General features: G+C 40.2%; 1 protein-coding gene across 11 annotated transcripts in view; it reads left to right on the forward strand.

Annotated features, from left to right (window-relative positions):
• BRSK2 (BR serine/threonine kinase 2) overlaps positions 1-24,652 on the forward strand; it is a 316,083-nt gene that overhangs the window by 248,458 nt on the left and 42,973 nt on the right. For 7 of the 11 annotated variants that reach the window (XM_018076101.3, XM_018076103.3, XM_018076104.3 and 4 more), the window contains exons 9-13: positions 6,048-6,079; positions 11,379-11,543; positions 12,276-12,373; positions 17,427-17,577; positions 21,417-21,482. In XM_018076101.3, the coding sequence (XP_017931590.1) occupies positions 6,048-6,079; positions 11,379-11,543; positions 12,276-12,373; positions 17,427-17,577; positions 21,417-21,482 (512 nt within the window). The remainder of the gene's footprint in view (positions 1-6,047; positions 6,080-11,378; positions 11,544-12,275; positions 12,374-17,426; positions 17,578-21,416; positions 21,483-24,652) is intronic. The other 4 variants (XM_025895466.2, XM_018076102.3, XM_008922016.4 and 1 more) reach the window with 1 other exon arrangement.

The following is a 24,652-nucleotide window of genomic DNA, read 5'->3' on the forward strand; positions in this document are numbered from 1 at the left end:
ATTTTTAAAGAAAGAAATTACTTTTTCCCAAGTACTTTCATGGAAAGAACACTGCAGAAGTTAGGGCTATACCCTGAGACATGAGACAGCTGTTCTTCATGGCCAAGAATGTCACCGTGTCCCTCTCGAGCTTAGCTTCCTTTCCATGTTGTAAACATTTCAGTTTTTCTGCTGTTTTGTCATTGTCGGTTTTTTTTCAAAGATATTAGTGCTGATGAACTAAGTCTGCTAGGAAGGAGATCATCAAATGTTCAGATTGTTTTGAGTTTTTCCATAGACCAGAGACAGACTCTAAATGTTTTAAATTGTGCAATACATCAGAGAATGTACACACATAGGAGAGAAAGCAGTTAAGGTAAACCAAGGTCCCAGAGTGACACCCGTCCCCCCTCCTTTTCTTGATGAAAATTAACCTCTTACTTCCTTGGGGAGAAAAAAATGCCAGATCTGATAGTTATTGGAAAGCTCTAACCAGTGAATTATGAATAAGAATTTGAAATAATACATATTCAAGAACCAAGACCTGGGAGGAAAAAGGTTAGCTCTTTGTTATTAGCTGCAGTCTTATTTTCATTATGTGAGGGTCTCTCAGTTTACTGTCCCTGCTGCTGTCACACCTCTGTGCTGTTATTGAGCTACTTGCTTCGATTGCCAGGCAGAAGGGAGCTCTTTGTTTCCTGCACAGGAGCTGGGAATGTAGAGTTCATTCTGAGGAGAGATCTGAACTATATTTTAGCTGTGTCCTGTGAAAAAGGGTATTAATATGGGTTTATTTGGAAGCCTCTATTCCTGGAAAATATATTTCTTGAATCAAATTGATATTTATACAAAGATCTGAGCAAAATTGCAGCTTGGGTGCAATAAGTACAGATGTAGCTGTTACCATTACTGATCATTTGCTCAGTATCTCACTGGTGAATTCAGCAGAAAATACAGTGAAATGTAAGGTCACCAGAATTTTTGTCTTTCATTTTTCACTTCCCCTCTCTGCTTTGTTCCTTTTTTTTTATTCGTATCTCTTTTCCTTTTCATCCAACTGCATTTCCCTCCCTGCAGTAATTGCCATTTCACAGCACACCCACACCTTCCCCAGTCCATCTGTTAAAATGATCAACAAAAACAGAACCAGGATTCACGTTTAACTGTCATCATTCGCTTCAGTGTTAAAGCTTGAGAAGATTAATGGAGGGGAGGGTTCTCAGAACTATTGTTGCTGGCCCTTTCCAGCCTTAAGAAATAGGCATTACCTTTCTTTGTATATGATTCATTTATGGAAAGAAGACTTTGCTATGTCTTAGTGGAATATTGTTCACACTCACCATGTATTACATAGCTTCAAATATGGTTAGTGGAACGTCCTTGACCACTCTCATTTACTGGGCCTGTTTTACTGAACATGCTTTAAAATAAGAGAATCCATGTTTTTCTTTCATTAAGCTGCAAAAGTTGATCCTAGCTGCTGGTCATATTTCTGACCACTCATATTCATGAAAGATGAAATCAAAGAGTGAATACTAAGGTGATCAGCGTTTGAGTGAGCCTGTCTGAAAAGCATGGCCTAAAAGGGCTTCAGCTAGCCTACACAGATGATGTCTAAGAAAGGTTGTGCCGCTCATCTGCATATTCCTGAGAGGTAATTACTAGGCAGAGAAGGATTATTTAAACTAAAGAAGATACTGATACAAAACCAAATGTATGTCAAATGGCCTTACAGAAAAGTAGGCTAGAAACTAGAAGCAGCATTTTAGCCATATCAGCGGGGTTCTGGGACAGCTTTCTAGTAGGAATAGTGTCAGGAAGGAAAAGTGAACTAGTAATAAAGTTTGAGAAGGTTTGTGGAAGGTGTGCTCTGGGTGCCTGAAGTACTGCAGGATGAGCTTTCTTTTAGTTATGTGCACTTCAGAAAGCAAATGGTTTTTTCCTTGGAGATTTCAAATGATTCAGTGTCTCTGCAGCAGAGAGTTACAGCTCCTGTAGTGGAAACTATTTGCATTCTCAACCAGTGTTTTCTTCTACAGAAACACAAAAGCAAAGGGCAGAGAGTAAGGAGCTTTTGGTCTATTTTCCTTTTAAAGATGGATGAGCATTATCAAAACTTTGTCTCTAGAGCAAGGTGGATCAGAGCAGATACTGAAGAATTGACAAAGCTGTTATTGTTCTAGTGCTGACATTTTATACTAGAGTAGAATGACTTGTCTTCCATGTTGGGTGTCCACATAGTCTGAAATACCTGTCCCTGAATATTACCCAACTTAAATTACACATATTTTCAGAATCTCCTCTCTGTTCTCTACTTTTGTTTTTTGTTGGGTCTAACATGTGTTAATGATGGACTACAACATCTAAAGAATGTTACAAAAATGAACAAGGGACAACTCACCTGATTCCTTCTTCATTTTTCTAGAAGGTCTTATGGTAAGGTGCCTATCACATCATTTAAATTATCTCACTTCACAAGCTGTAGAATGGAGGTTATTGCCTAGTTGATGTATTTAGGCTGTAAGGTTTTGGCTGACAAGGATCTATTCATGCACTGTGCAGGTAGGATAGTGATTCTTGCCCTTGTCAAGGTCCCTGGAGGCTGCTATAGTACAGCTGCTACTGCTGACACAGATAATGGTTTTGCCAGTGCTGTTTGCAGCACCAGCTTGAATCCTGTGGTCAGGAAAAGCCTCTATCTTAGCATTACACAGTCAGTTTAAAATTCAAACTACAGGATCTTCTGAATGAAGAAGATTCATTTGAAGTGTGGGTTGATTTGGGGCACAGATGGGTTTGAGATTGTTCCCTTTCTGGACAGGGAATTTTGAAATTTGACATGAGTTCAAGGCCAGAAGGCCTCATTTATATCCGCAGACTTTTGAGAAAGTTTTTCTTCAGGTCAGAACTTTTTAGCTTGGCAACCGCTCTGCTGAGATCAGTGCCGAGGATGTAGACAGCGCGGTCTTGTTTTCCATCTGCCTGTCTGTCTCCATCTGTTGTTCCCTGCCTTAGAATTCAGACGTAAGCTCCTTGTGGGAGGAGACCTCTTTTTCTGATGAGCTTGTAGAGCTCTGTATCACAGTGGGTCTTTCACCTGTGAGTGGGGCTCTTCAGTGTACAAGTTTAATGTATATTGGAAGTATTTTTATGTAAAACCATGATAAAGGAATTCTCCCTCTCCTTCCATTACAGCATTTTAGCTTGCAGCAATCTCTCCTCTGACTGTGCATGTGCAGTGGATCTAAGCGTGTTTTGTTGTTTCAGAGATGACATCATGAGACAATTGCCTGCAGTGACTAGGAGATATTAGGAAGCAGCGTTTTAACAACTTCCATAAAATGGCATTAAACTTGGCAAACTCATGGGCAAACAGCAAGAAGAACCCTCTGGGAAGGGTTATTAAATGCCTTCGTCACTTAAATGCATTTAAACATTGTGTTTAAATGAAGGCAGGAGGAGTGAGATTAGCTCCCACTGTGTATCTCCCTCCCCTGCACTGCATAGTAAAAAGCATACAGACTTCTCCTTGTCAAAACCAATTGCCCTCCCATAAACCTCCTGTCACTTTAATGCAGATGAAAAGCAACAAAGCATTAATTAATTACCTTTAAAACAGTAGTGAAAATGTTGGCAGCAGCAAGCACACTTGTAATAACATTTCAATGCAATTACGTTTTAATCAGCATAGAAAATGGATTTGTAGAATACTTTTCATATCTGGGATATCCCAGCATACTTCACAGCAATGGTTTTGATGTGGATTGAATGGCAGATATGTAGGTAAACAGCAACCATGAGAGCTGTCATAGACCTTCCAATGTATATCAAGGTACTACAGGGCTTCTCTTTCAGAAAAATAGCTATGGGTTCGTTAGCTTGAAGGAGGTTGATCAACAGGGATGAGCAGAAGGGATTTCTGTGACATCTTCTCTGAAGGAGCCCAGAGGTTCTGTGACTGAGACATGAACTGGTGACCCTCTTTTATTCCCCCTCTCTGACTCAGAAAGTGAAGTGCTGTTGTCTGCTTTGGCATGTCATTTCCACATATCACAGGCACACAAGAACACCGTGACCCATGGAGACAGAAAATGCAGCAGGAGAAGCAAGCATGAAAGAGGCTTGGACATCATGTAGCTGTATCATCTGCATGTTGTCTGAAATCATTAATGTCTCTAACCCTCTGTGTGCTGTATAGGAAATAACAAGTAGATATGCATCTCTTAGGCTGGTTTACCAAGCACAGGAGGTACAGTACACTCCTTAGCAGATCCTCACAGAACTATAGACCTGATAAGTGACAATGCTAAAATTCTGTCCCATGGAAGCTGTACAAAATAGGCTCTTCTTATGTTCTGTGGTTGTACCTCAGCTTCCAAAGAACCATAAGAGGGCTGCGTCTCCAGGCTTTTAGGGTAACTCTCATAATGCATAGCTTTATCTTGACAGGAGATGGCAGTGTGTCAGGAATACTCCACCTTGGTCATAATAGTGCAGGGATGAAAGGACTACCTAATGCAAGGGGAATTGTGATGAAGAGAAATAATGTGACAGAGCTGAGGCCGCAGCTGGAAACTGTGCAGGTCTGCCCAGGCTCGTGGATGTGTGTGCTGGGGGAAATTGGTGCTCTCAGCACCTGGGCTGGTTAGAAGACAGCTAGATATGCAAGTGCCAACTGCACCTCTGACTGCAGTGCTGATACAGTCTGGGTTTTAAAGAAGGCTGTTTGTCTCATACTCTCCCTCCAGCCTCCTATCATGTTTTCCTAAGCTGCATTCTTCTGTTGTTTTGCTTTCAGGAAGAAGCCCTGTCTCACTTAGAAAAAATTATCTCATATAGAGCCAAACTCACATCTTCCTGGTTTCTCAGATGTGGAGCTGTTGGTTCCATAGCACCAGGGCTCTGATTCCTTGCTGTCTGTGGCAGTCATCTACTTTGTATCTCTGAGATTTTGTTGTTTATCTGTTCCTCTTTTTTTTTTTCCCTCCGATTCCCATTATTCTCAAAGTGGAATGTAATAAGAGCAGGACAGCTCTCTCCATTCTTCCTGACCATTTTAATGGGTCTGTGATTTCATCTGATAGCTGTTAGCACTTGAGTTCCTCTCCTGCCTTTCACCTGCATGTTGCACAAATGCAAGCCTGTGTGCAGTGAGTGTGCATATTGTTCTGTGCATACAAAGGTGCTTCATAGTGATGAATATGAAAAATATTGTCCACATAAATAATCCTTGGACATCTATGAAAAGTTCTTTTCTGCTGTGATTATGATTAAAACACAACATATTAGGAATGTTCTACTGTAAGTATGTCGTATGAACCTCCCGTTCTCTCTGCTGTTAAGGGTTTCTCTTGGAAAAAGCATGTTGCTTTCTTTTCCCCACACTCGTGGGAAAACATCGTCATCGTGTAACGTTTGCTGGGATCTGCCTTCCATAGATGGACAAGGCCACTGTTCAGCTTTGATCAGTCCTTCATTGCATGGTAAAATACTCATATGTGAAAGAGGAAAGTAAAATAAATTTGCAGACTGGTGTTCAGGTATGGGATCAGTAAATCACATGGAGCCTTAGTCTGCTTGGTCGTAAGGTTTTAATGATAAATGCAAAGCCAATCAAGAGTGGGTCCTGGCAAAAGTTCTCCTCACACGTGCACAAATTATTTTGTTTATTTACATTATCTGTTTGAACCTATTTTCTTCTTTCTATCTCTCTTTTTTTCCAAAACGAAACTAGAAATGAACTTTAAGTATAAAAAATTAACTCTTATGCACATTCAGAATGGAGCAGTTTGTTAGCTTTGGTTAAGTAATAGAGGGAAGGGAAAAACTTAAATTGCCAAAACACTTGCCTGTGAAGCCTCATAATTAGCATTTTCCTGGGATTTGCTCCCGACTGACCCATTATGTTTGGAATTATAGTCTCGTTTTCAGTGGGATGGGTGAGGATGAGCAGCTCTGGTATGCACAGATTCATCTCTGAAATGTTGAACTTACTTGAATAAGGATGTCTTGTGGAGTTACCTTTTCTGTTTTACAGCACTAATTCCTTGTTTTCTTTTCCTTTACAGTTAGAACATATTCAGAAACACATATGGTATATGTAAGTAACATTTTTTCAATTCATTTTTGTATGCATTCATTATTGGTTCTGATATTCAAATGATTTCTGAAGAGTGAGACTGGAGTCTGGAAGCAGGTTTCACCCGGGTGGGAAAAGGGGCAGAGGATAGAAAGACTTTTAATTTTTTTTTACCCTTTGCTACTCATATAATTTCTTCTATATATACCAGCCCAGGAACTTTTTTTGTACAGTGGCTAACAACTGTTTGAAATAGCACAGCAATTTGCTGTGTTAAAGAGATACCTGCAGGTGATCAGCAAAAAAAACCCCGCAACTAGCAGCCATATTTAGTTTGCTATCCAAGTGCTGCAGACAATCCCTTGTAATACCTTCTTGACAAGAAAACTTTCATTTGTTCTTTCTTGGCATCTTGGCTTTTCTCTGAAGTAGAAACAAAAATGATGATATTGGAAAGTAAGCACCTGTGAGCAAGAGCTTTTCTGTCTCATAATCCCTGCTCCTTCTTCATAGCAAGCTAAGAGGCTGCTTCTGACCTTGTAACCTGTTGATGCGAGAATAGTTCTGTGACTTGATTAAAAGCAGCAGTCCTGACAGTGAAACAGGAGGTCTGGGAGAAAAGTACACGCCTGTCTAGTGGTTTGGGTATAAGGAAGATTGATGGCTTTTAAAAGTGACCTTGCACTCTGTGTAGCTTTAATAGTATTTCAAGAAACCTAAGTAAATAACTTTTTTGTACTGATGATAACCTAATCAAACTAAAGAGACTACTTCACATATTAAACAAGGAAATGATGCTTTGATACATGTTTCTCAGGGTCAGCATTTCCCAAGTGGGTGGTAAGGGAAGTCCTACCTTCATAATCGTATCATTGCTCTTGAGAAATACTCAAGGATTATATGAACTGATGCATAAGCCTTTCACTAGTAAGAAAAAAAAAAACAACCACTTTTTTTTGTATTTGTTTTCTCTAATTCTATCTTATGGAAAATGTTCACCTCTGGATTTATTTTTAATAGAACCTGAGGGCCTTCAGTGGCTTGTTGAATAGCTAAGAAAACTTTTGAACTAAGAAAAAACTTAAGTTTACCTGTAATGGTGGCAGCACTCTGCCCATGGCTTTTTCGTGGTCTCTCCAATAACCAGACATGGCACCTTTTTAAACCAAAGAAGGGCACAAGTGTTGTTTGCAGCAGGTACTTTTTTTTTTAAACTCTCATGGATAAACGTAGAAGAAATGGAGGGGGAAAATCTCTAATTGTAATCTGTGAAATCTCTCCTATAATGTTTTACTAGCAATTCCAGAAGTAAATGCTGTTTACATCAGATTGGACAACTGATCCCCTCTGTTTCTTCCTGGAGTGAAATCAGCTGACTCTCTCTGTGCTTTAATCAGAACTGGAATAGGAAATAAAATGAAAATTTATTGATCACTTATATTATTATTCTAACCCTCCTCAAGATTTTTGCCTGGAAATTTTCACCTGTTGAAAGACTGTTGTCCCAGGCTCTCATGCACAATTACACCAGTATTATTTCATGACTTTATTCTGTATTTAGAATTTGAAGATTTTTTTTTTCTTTGCAGATATAAGCATTTGAAAATTTTCATGTACTTCTCAATGAAGGTCAGACTCTGTGATGATTGACACAGTAAACTGTGTCAAGGGAAATATCATCTGAGGCTGTTTTCAGAAGTAGAAACTGAGTTTTGCAAAAGCAAGTCTCCCCTAGACTCACAGCGTAGTCAGTGGAGAAAAGCTCTTCCACATGTCTCTTCAGAAGTTTCTGCTCAAAATAGCTTTTTTAATAAGTCTCTTTCTCATTTTCTCTATACTGGGCATGGATTGACCTCAGGAGTTTAACCTCCTGTGACTAATTTTAGTCAGTGAATAACCCTGCCACTTCCAAAACTCAGCTACTATCATCTGGTAATGTTTCACAGCCTCTTTGCATTCATTTTTCCTGGAAATACTGATGCTGACAGAGAAGGGGGGGGGGTTATAAGTGCTTTATTCTATGACTGTTTTACTCATCTCTTAAATTTTTTCCTTTATTTCATCTGCTATTCTATGTGAAATCTTCATCCTTTGTCATATATAGGTTACTGACCTGAAAGTTGTACTCAGAATATATAAGCAATTTCACTTAATTCTTCAAATAAATATTAAGGCTACTGTAAAACTGAGGAAAAGATTTAATTGCAGACCAAGAGAGACGGAGAAAGAGGTCTTGAAAGTTTAAATCATGATTCACAAGCCTAAAAAAGGAAAAAGAAATCAAAGTGAAACCTTTCATCAGCAACCTCCAGTTCTTCTTGCTCTCCCACCCAAATTAATTCAGTGAGGTTCTTCAAGCCTTTATAATTGAAATAACTTATTTTTACCTCAAACGTAGGTTATCATAAGCCAGAAAATAAACAGCAGTTATTCTCACATTTTTTTAATAAAGAAAGAGGGCAAGAATAAGTGTACTGGTTCTGCTTTGCTTTTGCACTGACGCAAATGGGCATCTCGGTGAGATTCATGAGAGAATTTCATGGAGAGATTGAAAAGGTCCACCCTCCTCAGGAATCACAGCCGTTGTATGCACCGATCCTCACAAAAAGGGGTGGGTTTTAAAGCAGCAATCGCATTCATGTGGGCCTTTAAAAAAGTATATGTGATTTGCTGTATTCATCGTGTGACATTGTTTGATGTCTGTGTGGGCTGAAATGCAACAAATTTGTCACTCTCTGCTAGACTGAGAATGGAACAGGCATTACAGTCATGCCAATCACAGCCCAGACCCAGTGATTTTTGTTTCCTGAAGCACTGAATTGCGTTGTCAAATGACGAGACGCCTCTTTGCAGATTTTACTTGTACCTGATGAGGAGATGTGAAAATTCCTGCCTATGTCTGAGGCTGACCAGGTGCAGAGCATAAGGACATGCCACTTTCCAGTGCGCAGAAGATGGCAAACTGTGTTGTCGTCTAGAAATGGCTCCCATGCCAATTGATGCAAAAGAAGCTTGCAAATTCTATTTTGCTGTGGACTAGGGTGACTAGTAGGAAACCCAGATTTTCTGGAAATTTTCAGAGACAATAATTATTTTTAATCTCTTTAAATTACCTTAAGGACATCTGCTTGTAACATAATGATTGATTAATTAAGTCAATACTTTTCAGAAGTGAATTGTAGATCACTGAAAACCAAAAACACTGGGCTGCTTTCAAAAGTCCATCCTGCAAGAATTTATCTTAATGACAAGGTCATTGCTGTCTTTAATAGTGCAAAGTTATGATCTAATCATTGCTTATTACCTGCTGAGAGCTAGATCCTGATTCTAAGCGGTAAGAGTAGTGATCTCTTACAAGGAATAAGATGTTTCTTTAGTTGAACAAAGATTTTTGAATCTAGCTCTTAGATTCAGGACCATGGTGGCGGTTTAGAAGACACAGACACTTCTGTGAGTCTCAAAGGGGGCATCAGAAGCTGTGTTTTAGTGGTTTGGTACACAAGAACGAATCCCAGGAAGCAGATTCTTTCTGTGTCCTGTATATTCTGCTTCCAGTCCCCAAAACTGAATAAAATTGAGAATGATGTGTCTGAGTGCCCACTGTAAGAGAAGTGGAATCTGACCCATGTCGTCACGGCCCACGTAATGTACACCACAGTCTGACTCCATGACATATATCCAGGAAGGGCTAAGCACATTTTCACTGCTTCAAGAGAAGATAAAACAAAAATTTCCAAGCAATCTTTTTGCAAGTGATGTCCCACAAACAGTTAACAGAGCAGATGCCTCATAACTGCATTTCAACTTGCTTAAAAACAAAATGCAAATAGCATCCAGCAATCTCCTGTAATTGCCCCAGCATGTAACTGTCCTATCTTGGCTGCTATGACTTAGTATTGCCTTCTTAACTTGGAGGAAATAATCTACATCGGCTCTCTTTTTGGCTGAAACCTCAAGCTCATACGTATGATCCTACCAGAGTTGCTTTCTAACTTACACAAGAAAAATTAAGGACATTTAAATTGGAACTTCTTTTTCTGTGTAGATATTTGGACAGCTCAAGATGTTAAGCTGTGCGAGTAACTTCACAAGTCGTGTCCACCTTATTTCTTCCAGCATCAGAAAGAATCCCCTGTCCAAACACGGACATTTGCTCCATAAATGGCAAATGCAGTTTAAATCTTTCTGATTCTTGTTTCCCACATGGGAGCCTGGACCCAGCGTGTGCCTGGACTCACACATTTGAATCACATAAAGGAAAGGGAGGACCCACAGAGCAGGGAAACTTTGACATTGCACAAGGCATCCATTGAGAAATAGCAAAGATTCAGGGTGGACTGTTTCTCCAGTGAAAACACCACCACCACCACCAAACCCACCTCTTGAGGTGGATAGAGTTTACATAAATTGCTTGCTGCCTATTAAAATAAAATCAAAGGATATTCAGAATGTCTGCAATATATGTCGTTAGGCAGTTATAATACCCTGACACCCTGACCTGTTTCTTACAGTCAGGGCCTCTAATTGCAATGAATAATCAATATTTCCTGAGCCTAGTGAATGGGATGAGATAATTGTGCAGAAAGCCTGCATTAAGTACATTTGAAAGAGTAAAATGTTCTGCTGCTAGTGTTGTGTTCTGAGGTCTGCCACTGACCGCGGGCACCACACTTGAGCCAGAATTTTCAAATCTGCATATCTGAAGAGAAGCAGAGATTGTCATATTTGGGCATGTAATTAAGCAGCCTTGTTTCCCCAAAAACCTTTTAAAGCGTGTCAAGTGGGAACCTGAACACTGAGATCTCTTAATCACATTAAAAGCATTAACTGCTGCAATGCCACTTGGAATCAGAATTGGTGAAAAATAGTGACGGTTTGTTCAGAGCTCCTTCTTTGAAAGAGAATCACTCAGCTTGCATTTTTCAGCCTGATAGTCTGAGGTCTGGCCTGCTGATGAGAGAGCATCTCTAAAACCACGTAGGGTTTTGTAAATGTTCAGCATTAGGATGCTGAACAGCTGCTTCTATTATAAGGGCACTGGTAAGTGAAGTTTCTTCTGCCTCCCTGACTGAATGCAGACATTTCTCGTTAGAGACCCAAATCCATAAGCTGCTGGTCAATCTTAGCCTTCACGACAGTTTCTTCTGAAAAAAAGTATCTGTCTGGTTGGGAGCTCTGGTCTCTCAGTGGGAATTTAGCAAGCTATTTCCATCTGTTGCTGCAGGCTGTGTTTCAGAGTATGGGTTCATTTGTGACTCATGTTTCTTTTCTCTCCTTCTTTCCCTCCCCCTTTCTCCCTCTCATCTTCTTTCCTCTGCAGAGGGGGTAAGAATGAGCCAGAACCAGAGCAACCAATCCCTCGAAAGGTGCAGATTCGTTCTCTCCCTTCCTTGGAGGATATTGATCCAGACGTGTTAGATAGCATGCACTCGTTAGGCTGCTTCCGCGACCGAAATAAACTCTTACAGGACTTGTTGTCGGAAGAGTAAGCACTTGCTCAGTCTTCATATCAGTTGGGTGTCCAGGGACTGGGATGCTAATAAAGTGGGGGAGAGGTAGAGAGCACTGTAACTGGTGTCTCTCTCTGTGAGTGACTGGTAGCAACTTCTCACCCTCTGGCTGCTCATTTGCTAGTGAGGTGTTGGGAGCAAGCACTGAGCCTTTCTTGCTCCATGGGTCAGAAGCTCACAGCCTGACCAGCAATGAAGGCATGGTGCTGTCTTTTCCCTTGCTGCCAGGCCAGGTCAATTCATTAAAAGATGGGCTGTACAGTCCAGACGGGGAGGTATCGTTGCTGTTATGTGTGTTGGATATGCCTTTGTTGGCAGATTTTTATTTATTTGAAGCCTATGCCTAAGAGCTGGTGTATTTCCTGAGGTGTTAAGAGGGACACATAGTAGAAAGAGCATTTAGAGGCTCAGACCTGTCTTGCTGCCACTATTGGTTTGGACTTCCCGTGGACACATTACCTTGTCTGTCCTGTGCCTCTGTTCTGTGTGCATAACATAGGAATCGTATTTCCTTTCCTCACTAGCTGCTTGTTGGAGACAGCAAGGGTCTCAAAAGCTTTGTGGGTTGTGTATCTTGCTGGCAGGTACATGACTATATCCAACTTATTTAGAATAACTGTAACTATTCATTTGATGAAAAGGGTTTATCTACGTGTTGATGTTTTTTTCTTTCCAAATGTAAAGATTCGTTTTCTTTTTTTTTTCAGGGAAAACCAAGAAAAAATGATTTATTTTCTTCTGCTTGACCGGAAGGAGAGGTATCCTAGTCATGAAGATGAGGATCTTCCCCCTAGAAATGAAATAGGTACTACAGATATGACCTCAGTCACCAAGAAGCCATATCAACTGGTTCTTCTTCACCTTTTTTTTTTAATTTTATTTTAATATAAACCCAAAGTCTAGCATCACTGTTACATCTCCACTGAAATGGTGTGAGAATCCTCAACCTAGGGAAGGCATGTCTGTTTCATGGTTGAAATCAAGGGCTTTTTTTCTCAGGACATGTCTGTCTCACAGTGCAGAAACATCCAAGTAGGTCTTGAATGAGACCCTAAAAAGTGTGCTGTGGACCCACAAGCTGTCTATATGCAAACAGATTCGGTTTAGGAGCAGTATAATTCTAGTGGCAGAATTTTCTAGTTACTAATCTACGTGCAGTATTGCAGAAATGCTGCTCATGGACTTCAGCCAATGAGACTGTGTAGCAGTGCATCTCTATGCAGTTACACATGTATACATGCTCTCTTCTGTAAATGAATACATACACTGTTGAAAATATGAATAATATCACTTAGCTATTTATAGTACAGAAATCAAACTCCCATGTTTTTAGACTTAGATTTTAAAAGTTTAACGTGTAGTAAGATTATACATCTTGTAAAGCTCTTGTGATACCACTTTATTTCTATTTATTCATTGATATTTTAGGGTGCTGCTGATCACCAAGGACTTCACTAATCAACAGGAAAAATGCTTCCCAAGGAGCTAACTATATAAGTGACTCTTGCTGTGCAGAGTGACAGAAGTTTAATAAAGGATTAGTCACTTCTAGCAATGATCTGAAATAGCATTTTTACATAGCAGTGTTGTGATTTTCAGGTATTGTATTTCAGCACTTTAAGACTAGAAGTAAAGTGCTGGGTTTTTTCCCTGGAAAGCCTGGAATCTTACAGGCCTACAGGGCAATGCTATATTGCACTGTAAATTTGTTAATGCTCCATTGAATTATTACCTTATCTGAGTTCCAGGCTCCAGGCCCTATAATTTTGCAGGAGAATCTCTTCTGTAAGAGAAGAGATAAAAGTTCTTAGTTAACACAGCAATTTTTAAACTCCTACCTCGATGGAGCTACAGAGAACATGTTAGTGGGGATCCTGATGAAGATGAGTAGATGTGCCGGCTGCAGGTCCTGTGGTCAAAAGCCCCTTGCTCAGTGCAGTTTGTCATCTAGCACTTTACTAATCAGCTTTTGACTCAAACAGATTATCCTGCCATGTAAGGACAGCATCATCTTGTTTTAGAAATGCTTTTGTCCTAAAAAAGAAGCAAGGTGACTCTAGAATCTTCATATCCAGCATGTAAGGGAATACGTAGCTATGCCCTAAATACATCATATATCTCTCTTCCACATGCCAAAGCATTTCCATGATTTGAACTACTATGCTCCACTCTTATGGTATTTTTGTAAAAGGAGTGAAAATGTTTCCTAAGAGGGAAACACTGCTCTGTATATATCATTGTGCCTCACCAGCACATTTGAGCTTTATTCTTTGAGTGTTTGTAGGTTGTATTTCTGCTTCCACAGGGGATTTCCACATCCTCTGTTCCCAGCAGTATCTCTGAGAACATGGGGCAAGGTTTAATTAGGAACAGTCATGTGTCTGATTAATATGTCATCATTAGCCATTAGCAATGGCCTTGCACAAACAAAGAAAAGCAGAGAAAAAGTAACGGATTTAATAATAGCAGCTTGAAGAAATCATGTTCATGAGAGTTGTGCATTGTCTGAGGTCTTGCCAAAAAACAACAAAGCATTTGAGAGTATTTTGCTTTTTTCCTATTTCTTGGCATATTAGGTCTCAGAAAGGACAGATCCAGGTGAAAATATGGCCAGCTCAGGCTTGCCCTCTCTTCTGGTGTCCCTTTTGTCTGTTCCAGCTGTATAAAGTTTTTTCAAAGAGCCCAGGAAGGGTCACTTCAAATGTTTTTCAAGTGCAACTCCATTTTCTTTACTTGAAAACATAGGAATGCGAAAGTTCTCAGTAAAACGAATGAATGTCAACTAATGTCTCCTTGAGGAAAAGGCTTCTGTGGGGTGAAGTTTCTTAATAAACCAGAGGACAAGAGATTGGGCCAGAACAGATATATAGGATATAGGTGCCTTGTCCAAACTTAGAAGTTGAACCTTTATTTCCCACCTTCCATGAGATGGTGGATTTATAATTGGATCATTACCTATATGATTCTGTATTCTTCTGTAAAAATCCTTAGGAATGGCATCACTTTTTTGATGTGAAATAAAAGGAAACTCTATCCTCAGTACTATCACAGATCTTGACTATGGTGTGATGTTTTTTCGCCACATGGAATATTTCCAGAGAGTCAAGAAGGGAAGGGCAAATAATGGAGGTTTCCCTATTTTTAGTTCCTGTGCTTCTGAAAAATCTACTGCTTTTGTATGGCACCACTTTAGTCATTCTGGCAGGATGGCTGTGTATTTAACTATTTCTTTAGTATCTTTAGACTTGACAGTGATGATCCCCTGTCATTTCTTAATCAGACCCTTCTAAAAAGTATATGCAATACTTGCTACTCTCAGCTATGTATAATGTAGGATTGTAGCCAATTTTAAAGAGGCATCAAATACCTTTATTAGAAACTCAGTTTATGCAAGTTTCTGGATATATTTTTCATCCAACTTTTGTGAATTGCTGTTCCTGAATTTATAGATGCATTTCACCATCTGGTCTTTTTGCTTACTCTCTCTCTTTGATAGTTCAAAGTATAGATTGGAAATCAATATCTTCCAGCATCTTAAGCAGCAATGACTGATATAAAAGAAACATTTAGCTTGTTAGTGATATCCTTCTCCTCCTTAATTGTTCTGTTGATTCCCTCATGATCCCTCTGGCTAATGTCCTTCTCTTGAGCTTTCTCTCTCTGATGGCTATACAAAACACCATCATTAAAGTCTTTAGCTAATTCCTCTTCAAATTTCTTCTTCACTGTCTTTTAAAGTCCACCTTCTGTTTGGCCTGTCACTTTTGTAAGTGTCATTTGGCTGAATTTCTGTTTGCTAAAGTCTTCTGTTTTGAACATGCTTGGATCAAATTGCCTTTTAAAATACATGTTCATAATATGTTTTTCATGCTTTTTTCCATCTTTCTTGTTTAGCCTCTATTGTTAGCTAACATCGATGCAGTTTGAACTTATCCATCTCCATTCTTTCGACACTAGATGCTTTTTTCATCTTGCTTCTTCCTCCTTTCTTGTAAACTGCACTCTTTTACCTTCCTTTCTACTATCTGATATCCTGCTGCAAAACTTATATCAATTTTGTGTTATATATACTCTCCACATGTGTGTTACTCAGCTCTAAGCACAGTTACGATACCAGCAGTGTTCTGTGGCATGAATTCTTTCTTATACTTTCTTATGCTTTCAACTTACTTGAAGAAGGAAGAGTTTGAAAGATGAACCTTGCCCCAGCTTTCTTTTGACCACTTACACATATGCAGCTGAAGTCACACATGCTTTATTTGATTTATTTCTCTTTGCTTTTCTGTCAACTTTATACCCTCTTTATTTTTCCTATCTAGAATTCATTGCCCCTACCGTTTTCTACTGTCTCTTTATTACTGGGCCTAGTTTTAAATTGAGTGATATACAACTGTACTTTTTTCCTTATTATTTTTTAACAGGAACATTATTACTGCTAATACAAAGAATACTTGGTTTATACAGTTGTTATCACTAACTAATGGGGTCAGTTGTTATCACTGACCCATTTGCATTTGAGCCATCTTTGCTTATGCTCATTGTTTCAAGAAAAAGCTCTACCTTAAAGAGATCTTGTTCTAAAAAACATGACATGAGAAAAAGAAAGAAGAAACAAGCAGATGGGGGAGGTGTGAGGAGAGCAGGGTAATAAGGACTAGGCAGTAGAGGTAGAAGTGTCAAATATGATATTTCTGGTTTTGCAAAGGAATCTTGACAGAAGAAGCAGCCTTAAGGGCTGGGCACTGTGAGCTTCTTTCTAACAGCAGGAGTGAAGGATGCCTTCTTTTACAAGTGGTCACTCTCCACTAAAATTAAAAATGTGTCTATAAGCAGAGGCAGGGAACTGAAATAGCCCAACCAAAAGAAAGAAAATCCTTCTGTATTTTTTTCTGCCTTGCTCCTTTTTACTCTTTTGATGCCATGAGAGGTGTTAGTAATAAAACATCTCAGCAGGTCTGCATTTGGTTCCCTGCTTCACCATGGAGGTGTGTATTGTTTGGCAAGTCACCTTCTGCAATGCATTTTGATATCTAAAGGCTCTTTTCAGAACAATTTAAGTGCTCCTCAGAACCTCAGTAAATGTTTGTCAAAATCTTTAGGAATGAATCTTTCGTTCTTATACTTCAGTTTTCACTGCACAAAGCTAAACTAGCACTGTGATATCTCATAGAATTGTTACACAATAAAAGGTGTAAAGCATTTTGGTTACTATAGTAGTAAAAGCTGAGCTCTGAGAGAAATTTTAGTGGTTCTCATTGAAGATTCATCTCAGGTAGACAAGCATGTTTAATTTGCAATGCTGAAGAAGGAAAAATATAAATCACTGGGAAAAACCTGAAATCTAATCTTAAAGATGCAAAAAAAAGGATATGTTTCCAGACCAGAATGCAATTCTGAGTTCAGAATGTACCCATGTCCTTATGTCACATTTAATCTAGCTAGCAGGAACATTGAAGGCAAGGTCTAGCAACCTGAGTGCATACACAAGATCCCTAGATGGCTTATGCTGTGGCTAACAGCCTGTGCTGTAGTCCATGCTGTTGTATCATCTTGTCATTACTGTTATCAGCTTTGTAAGCTAATTTCTGCAAGCTACAGTATAGTTGTACCTTTATGTTACAGTGCTCATAGGTTCAGGGCAGGGGCAGTGCTCCTTCTCTGTGTAGATAGAGTGCAACTTATGTCTTAATGCTTGCAAGTTTGGAAGAAGGGAGAGACTGCAAATGTTCATCTCCCTCATAAAGATATCTGTCACTGTAGAGGAGGTGCAAGAGTGAAATTGTTGAGAGAAGATTTAACCAACCCGTGTGAGGTAAATCACAGCTAAATTCGGCTGACAGCGTTTTCTTTTCATAAAGATCCCCCCCGGAAGCGTGTGGACTCCCCAATGCTGAACAGGCATGGGAAGCGGCGGCCGGAAAGGAAGTCGATGGAGGTTCTCAGCGTGACAGATGGCGGCTCCCCAGTCCCTGCTCGCAGAGCTATTGAAATGGCACAACATGGACAGAGGTGGGTCTCTGCTTTACCCAGGAGTCCTGCCTGTCTGGGTTTGCTCCCCCCCCCTTTATGTTGTACATACAAAGAAGCTGTGGAGCTTTCCTGTTCGCACCAGCACTCGTTACAACTTCCAAGCACATTTGCAACATGGTCTGGCAGCCAGCTGCGCTTGTGCACACAGGGCCAGGAGTCCTGCCAGGGGCCCGAGGGTTCTGTTTGCTTGCCGCTCTTCCTCAGGAAACCATGTCCTCTGGGCAGGATTCATCTCACCTCTTTTTAGTTGTGGAGAACATAGGCATTCAGTCTAAGCTTGTGATACAGGCTGACTAGGCAGTGGGGGCAGATGAGGGCTTTGGAAGGTCTCAGATACGTATGTCCTGTCAAACAGGATAAATTATTCTCTGCTTGTTCTTCTCTGTCTCCATAGCCTACAACAGGAATCTAGGTAACTATCTTGGATTAGGTTCCTAGCTTTTGGACGCCTGAAGTTAAATGAGATGAACCCCACCCTCCATGTCATCGGAACAGCTTGAATCTAAAAAACCTTGTCCAGACATCTGCAAATGCCTCTGAAATGTGCTGTCAGAGCCAGTGTGCATCTGACCCACATAAATTACCACATGCCTGTAAAGTGATGGAATATATATAATTTTACCTCTTTTCTATCAAAGAAAGTGTCAGTCTTACAGGGAAACAGCAGATGGAAATGGTGTCTCCTTAAAGCAAGTTCTGGGAGAGTAAGTGAACTGTAGAAATTCACTTACGTGAACCATGGACCTTGCTTCCCCAGTCCCTATGACTAGCCTAAGGGAAGTACATGCATTTGTTTTCACACTTGCATGAATCAATCAATATAAAAGAACACTTTACATATATGTATGATGATGCTGATGCTGTAACTTCTGTTTCAGCTTTGATATGCCTTTTTTTTTTCATTCATCTCTTAAGATCTGCTCAAAAAAAGCCTGTTGTGCCCAGAAACTCCCTTTGCTGACTGAGAACTGGGTGAAGAACATGAAGTAATTTCATAGATACTGCAGAGGCCCCTAGAATCGCTGAAAAGTTTTGCTGGCAAATGTTACAGTTCTATCTACAGTGACAAAAAAGTGGTGATTTCCGGAATCTGCTAGGACTTATTTCAGACTGAATATATGGCCTTGAGATACCCTGCCCTAAAGATTTTTTGTTGTAGTGTAGTGTAGTGGAAAGCTGTCTTGAATATGTGATTTTCTTTGGAATGAGGTCTGAGGTAAGGAAGTGTTCAGGACAGGGTGTGCTCTGTGTTCCTCATAGGCCTCAAAGTAGTAAGCATGAACACAACACTGACTCCTTATTCAGCCTGCCGTTTTTAATCTGGTACCTGGTAGATGCATGGGTTGGGAAGCTCCCAGAGCCAGACAGAGGCAAATTACTTTTCCCCACCCCAAGGCTGCCTGTGAGTTGCAGTATTCTGCATCTGTTTACAGGAGGTGTCCAACAGGATGGAACAAACAGGAGGTGTTAGATTTATCACAAAGTTTTCTGAGAGCTGAAGCCTTTTCTTTCAGCTCTCAGCTTTGACTTCGGATTCAAAAGCCTGAAGAGGCAAAGCTGTGTTTTGCTGTCCAAAGTATTTCTTTTGCTTTTATATGTCTCTCTCAATTCTTCACATGAGGAAACAATTGAAGTCAAAAGGTCTGGGTTGAGTTCAGAGCAGAGACATATCCAGGCTACATATCAATAAAAAAGGGCTGTGGCTTAAGGAGGAAGCAAAACCTGCCAGGCACAAAAGAGATACGGGACAATGCATGCCACAACTCAGGAATGGACATAAAGGTGTGATTAAGGGTGGAAAAAGGGATGTAATAACACCATGACGGATGATGATGGCCATGGTAGTGCTTGTTTTTGAAGGGGTTAAAGGGAAGATGTTATTTTACTCCACGTGTGAGCTTCCATAATTCATACCATCCACATGCGCAGATGACAACAGCACATTTTGTGTTGCTGGCAGCACAGTCTTTTATAACATGAACTGGCTTCATTAATGAACACCACTGCATGGGGATTGTCTCGGGACGATGCATTGCTGATGGGGCACCATCTGTCAGAACAGTCAGTAATAAAATGACAAGTGCCTTCCACCAAGAAAGGGGATTTTTAATGACTAGTCTCATATTATATTCCATGAAGTGACCCACTGACAGTGGATTTTACAGCAATAGGGTTTAGATCCCAGAGGGGGATGCTTTTTTAAGATGATTTGGTCTCAAGAGATGACTATTCAGTGCTTTTATCCTACAGTACTAGGAAGGTGGACCATGGAAACAGGTTTCTTATTAAGACACAGATGATTTTTGTAAACATCCAGAGACAAAGAACCATCGCTTCTTTCTTGAGCTGGCAAAGATACACCTCTAACCAGGGGGCAAAACACACCCAAGTGTCTTGTGATTTATTCCTACTGTCCTCTTCCACAGTAGTAAACAGATGTTTGCTTGCATAGAGAGGATTTCTGTTATAACCTCTGTTTTACATGCCTGTGTGATGAACTGCTTTTGGTAACCATGTGGGGGCCCTACAAGGGTCTGGTCTTGGCTTGTTTAGGGCATATCTTTCCACTGAAATTTGAAACTTGGCAGCCTTCAACTCTACAGGCTGAGAAAGCATTAAGTGAAAAACATAGTCCTTCAGTGACTTAGTTTTGAATAGCAGATGAGGGGAACTCAGCACAAAGGATACTTGTTGAGCTTATGGGCTCCCTGAAATGCTTGTGCTGACCTCTTCAAGTGTTTTTCATTGGATCTATCTATATGACAAAATTAGTATGCACAAACTCTAGCCACCCTAAAACTGGTGACTAAGTTTTGTTAGTTCTTGGATTTCCCTGCTAGTTGTCGACTAAATGGCTTCGTAATTATATCTTAATTACTTCTGCTGTTCTGGTGTCCCCACCTCTCAGACTATCTGGTATTTCATTGAAATGTCAAAAGAAAAGAGGTGGTTTCTGAGCTTAGTTTAGCACCAGCTACTTTGTCCCTTGTGCTAAAATCACACAGACTAAGAAGAATTCCATAGGAGCTAGAATCTGTTGGGGATATGCCAGAAATTTTCAGCAGCTTTGCTGTGAGAGTCCAAAAACCATTCTAAAATGGGCTTCGTTAACTATTCATTTTCTTCTAGTTATTTAAGTGGAGAGCTTGCATGAAAGATCAGCTAACATTAGGAAGCAGTGTCCTGTGAAACAGTGAAGCATATTACCAGTGAAACATATTACAGAGAGCTGCCCTTTTGTTAAAGCATAGGGAATTTTGCTTCTAAACTGCAGGGATTCAGACCCAGTATGAAAAAGAAGGGCATTTCTCTATACACTGAGTATAGGGAAGAGAGTTGGGAGTTAAGTGGTAATGGACCCTACAAATTAGAATACAAAATGGATTACCATTCCTCTAAGAGACTCTATGGCCTGATTTTAACCTTTTCCCAGATTGTGCTTAGTTTTGAGGTCTCCTAGAAAAGTTTTGAGTAATGAATGCTTTACAATTTATGCCTTCAGGCGTGTTCTGTTTTCCCTGGACAGTGTGACAAAGTAGATGGTACCTGGGTTTTAAATTGGATAAAGGAGAGCAAGGTTTACAAGTATGCATTGGGGAAGTCATCTCAGACCTCGGAAGTCAGGGGAAGATAATGAACTTCAGCACTGTGTAGGTGTGAGCCGTAGCTGTAAAGTAAAAGGAAAAATTTTTCAGAGCATTGCTTAAAAGGGGGAGGATGGGTTGGGGGGCTGGGTGTCCAGCATTGCTTCAGGTGACTCTCTTTTATAAAAATGTCCACAGTAGTAACTCTGTTTTCTCGCTTTGTTCCTGCCATAGTAAAACAATGTTCAGTAAAAGCCTGGATATCTCTGAAGCCAATCCCAAATTCAACAAAGAAGAAAGGTATAAACACTGACAATATGTTCCTCTCCTCTACCTCACTGCTGAGACCTTAAAGATGCAGTACTTACCTTCTCCGTGTGGGGACAGAGCTGTTCTATTCTCTCTTTAGAGAGAAGCAAAAAGGGTGGTTTTTTACAGCCCCACACCACATATGTTTTTGTGTAGTACCATTCCTCTGAGGCTATCCCCAATGCAGCCTGGGACTGTATCAATGATTTCCCCACAAAAATTTCATCCTACTGCTATTTCTGGTTCAGTTCTGCTGTGAGTGAGGATAACCAGGGTAGAAGATGTATTTGCTAAGACGTCCTTGGGAAGGATTGGAATATAAAACACTAGGAAAGCCCAGAGTGCTCCACTCCCAGCATTAGAAACAGCAGCACAACTGAGTCAGTGACAGCAATGGTAGGAAACTGGAAATTCAGTCTGACAGAGCAAAATATAGAGTACCTATAGGTAGGAGACAAACTCCTTAAGACTACCCAGAGGACACAAGAGGAAAATATGATTGAAGAGAAGTCTTTTTGGAGGATGATTCTAATCTAACAGTTCAAGTGACAGATGGTGAAGAATAGGAAAAAGGGTTGCTCCTGACTGTGAATAGAGGCACAAAGGAAGACGGACAGGCCACCAGATTTAGGGAGTTTAAGTAGACTTATGTGGGTCCATTAACACAAAAAAAAGCTTAGACTTTTGGGAAGGTTTTTAGTGGACATATTATTTCTAAAATTTTGGTCTCGGAGGAAGAGAATTTTTCTCTGTGTTGAAAGCTGGCATTCCAATGGATAACTCCACATCAAAATGTAATCCTTATACATTTTGGACAAATACTTAGCTTACCCAAAGGTTAGGAGTGTGGCATATGATTAAAAAAGGGAGAAGCAATGGCTTCCTTAAAGGAACCTATGACCTTGGCAAACCATTCTTCTTTCTGTTTCCCTTTTTCATAAAAATCTTTCTGTTTAAAGATAAGTGTGGCCTTTAAGCCCCAGGAGACTTGCAGGATGTGTGAGGGACAGCCCCTGTTTTGGCCTTTTGCAGGCTGAGACAGTCTTTTGTAGGCAGTGTTTCAAGTCCTGAACCTGCCATAGTGTAGAACATCACGCATCTGCAGGAGAGACTGTGCCTCATGTAGTGTGTAAAGCACCCTCTTTAAGATGCCAAAATACTAACAAGCATTAGACCTGAACTATTAGCAACCTCTTAGTTCCACAGTCATGAGGAACTAGTGGTTATACAGCCTTTAGTGCCTGGGCTTTCCTGGACTGTTAGCATAGACATGGAAATTCCTGTTCCTTTCTGATTCCCCCTATATGTAAGTTCTGTTCATGAACATGTGGAACTTCTTGCCTTAAAACTTAGTCCAAATAGGAGCCTTTTCACAGTAATTGGAAGTCAGGTCCAGTAAGAGAAATGCAGAAATTTTGTCTGTTACAAGAGAGGGGTCTTTCAGCAGATGTTCCTACCACCATTCCTTGTCCCTCTGTCCATCTCTGGCAGCTGCTACAACTGTGTTAGGAGCAGAGGAAATGACCCTTCAGTAATTTCAGAGGGAATTTGTTAAATCCACACAGGCATTTCATGCTCCCTCTCAAAGGTGCTATTTTTCAGACAACAGGAGAAGGTTAGAGCACTGCACGAGGATCACCCAAGGTCCTGCTCATTCAAGGACCAGGCTGTTTTTTTGAGGATCATATTCACTGTGATCTTACCTCCCTCCCACTTCTAAGAGTTAGAATGAAGGACCTCAGCGGTGGGAAGAACCTGGATTCTAGATGTGCGCGTGAAAAGAAGGGATAGGCAGCGAAGTGAACCCCAGCAAAATGGGGTCAGATAATCAGGGTGGCCATTAAATTTTTGTCCAGTGCTTAATTATCCAATTTTATGATATCTTTTTTAAAGGAATACTGCATCTTTAAGGGTCCCTTCCCTCTAGATGCACATGGTTGTCTTAGTAGCTGAGGCCACTGTCCCTTTCTTTTTCTTTTTCTTTCTGACTTTCTTTCACCCCCTCTTTCAGTGCTTCTCTTCTTCTGTATCTGGGTTGCTGCAGCTCCGTAGTTCACTTGCTTCAATATTATAGGGAATGCACATGTCTGCGCTTCTGGGTCTATTGTGTCCTGGGATTGTTCATTTCTTTTAAACCTCATTTCCCTTTTTCTTTACCCTATTGTCAATTTGCTTTCCATTCTCTTTGTTAACTTCTTCAGTGCTTTCCCAGTTGGGAAAATGACTCGAAAGAAACATTATTGAACCTTCCTGCACCCATTCTATTTACATTTTATTATTCTGCATGTATGAATATGGGTGTATTTTCTGTATAAATATACACACAGGTTCCAGTATACAATGGGTGTCAATTTGCTCTTCTCAGTTACATCACTGTAGATAGATTTGTACAGGTACAATTGAGGACAGCATTTGTCCCTAAATATGTGCATATTTGTATATATATGAATTATATCTTACCCAAATTTGCACTCCAGACTGAAATATAAATGGAGTGTCACTCAGACACATGAAAAAGAACTTACTGTAATGCTTCTTTCCACTTCTCTATCAATGCATAGCACTACAGCTTTTTTGTCCTATTCTAACTACGTTTACATTTTAACTGTTCTCAAAACTGCCTTGGTTGCCCAGCCAAGCACTTGCAATGTTGATGTAACTGGAGGCATGGCTAGTTGCACTGAGCAGTAAACTGTGAAATCTACTGGGCATATATTAAATTTGGCATTTCTGTTGGAGACTGTCTTGTGGAGAATGGATTTTTCTCACCCAGCCAGAGGTAGCTCTGGCAGCTTGGGAGCCTGTTATTGAAAATGGAGAGAATGAGAGAGAGAAAATGACAGAGAGGAAAAAAAGCATTGCATCCAACTTGAAAATAATTTGGCTTAATAACACCAAACTGTTTTTTTATTTCTAATCTAATCTTTGTTAATGTGAAAAGGTGGTGACGCTTTCCTGAGACTGCTATCTGCACCCCTGAAAACTTAATAACCTGACTATTCTTTTCCATTTTGAATGTGTTGGTGATTAGTTAAAAATTAAGAATACTGAAGTTTTCAATTGTCACTAGCCTTCTAAGTTAACATGCCAGAGATTCAGTCTGCTTTTAGAACTGCTTTTTCAGACTCTTTTCAGCACAGCATTGATTTATTCTCCATTCA

Source organism: Manacus vitellinus, unplaced genomic scaffold, assembly GCF_001715985.3.
Source record: "Manacus vitellinus isolate BGI_N305 unplaced genomic scaffold, ASM171598v3 scaffold_30_pilon, whole genome shotgun sequence".
Lineage (NCBI taxonomy): Eukaryota > Metazoa > Chordata > Aves > Passeriformes > Pipridae > Manacus > Manacus vitellinus.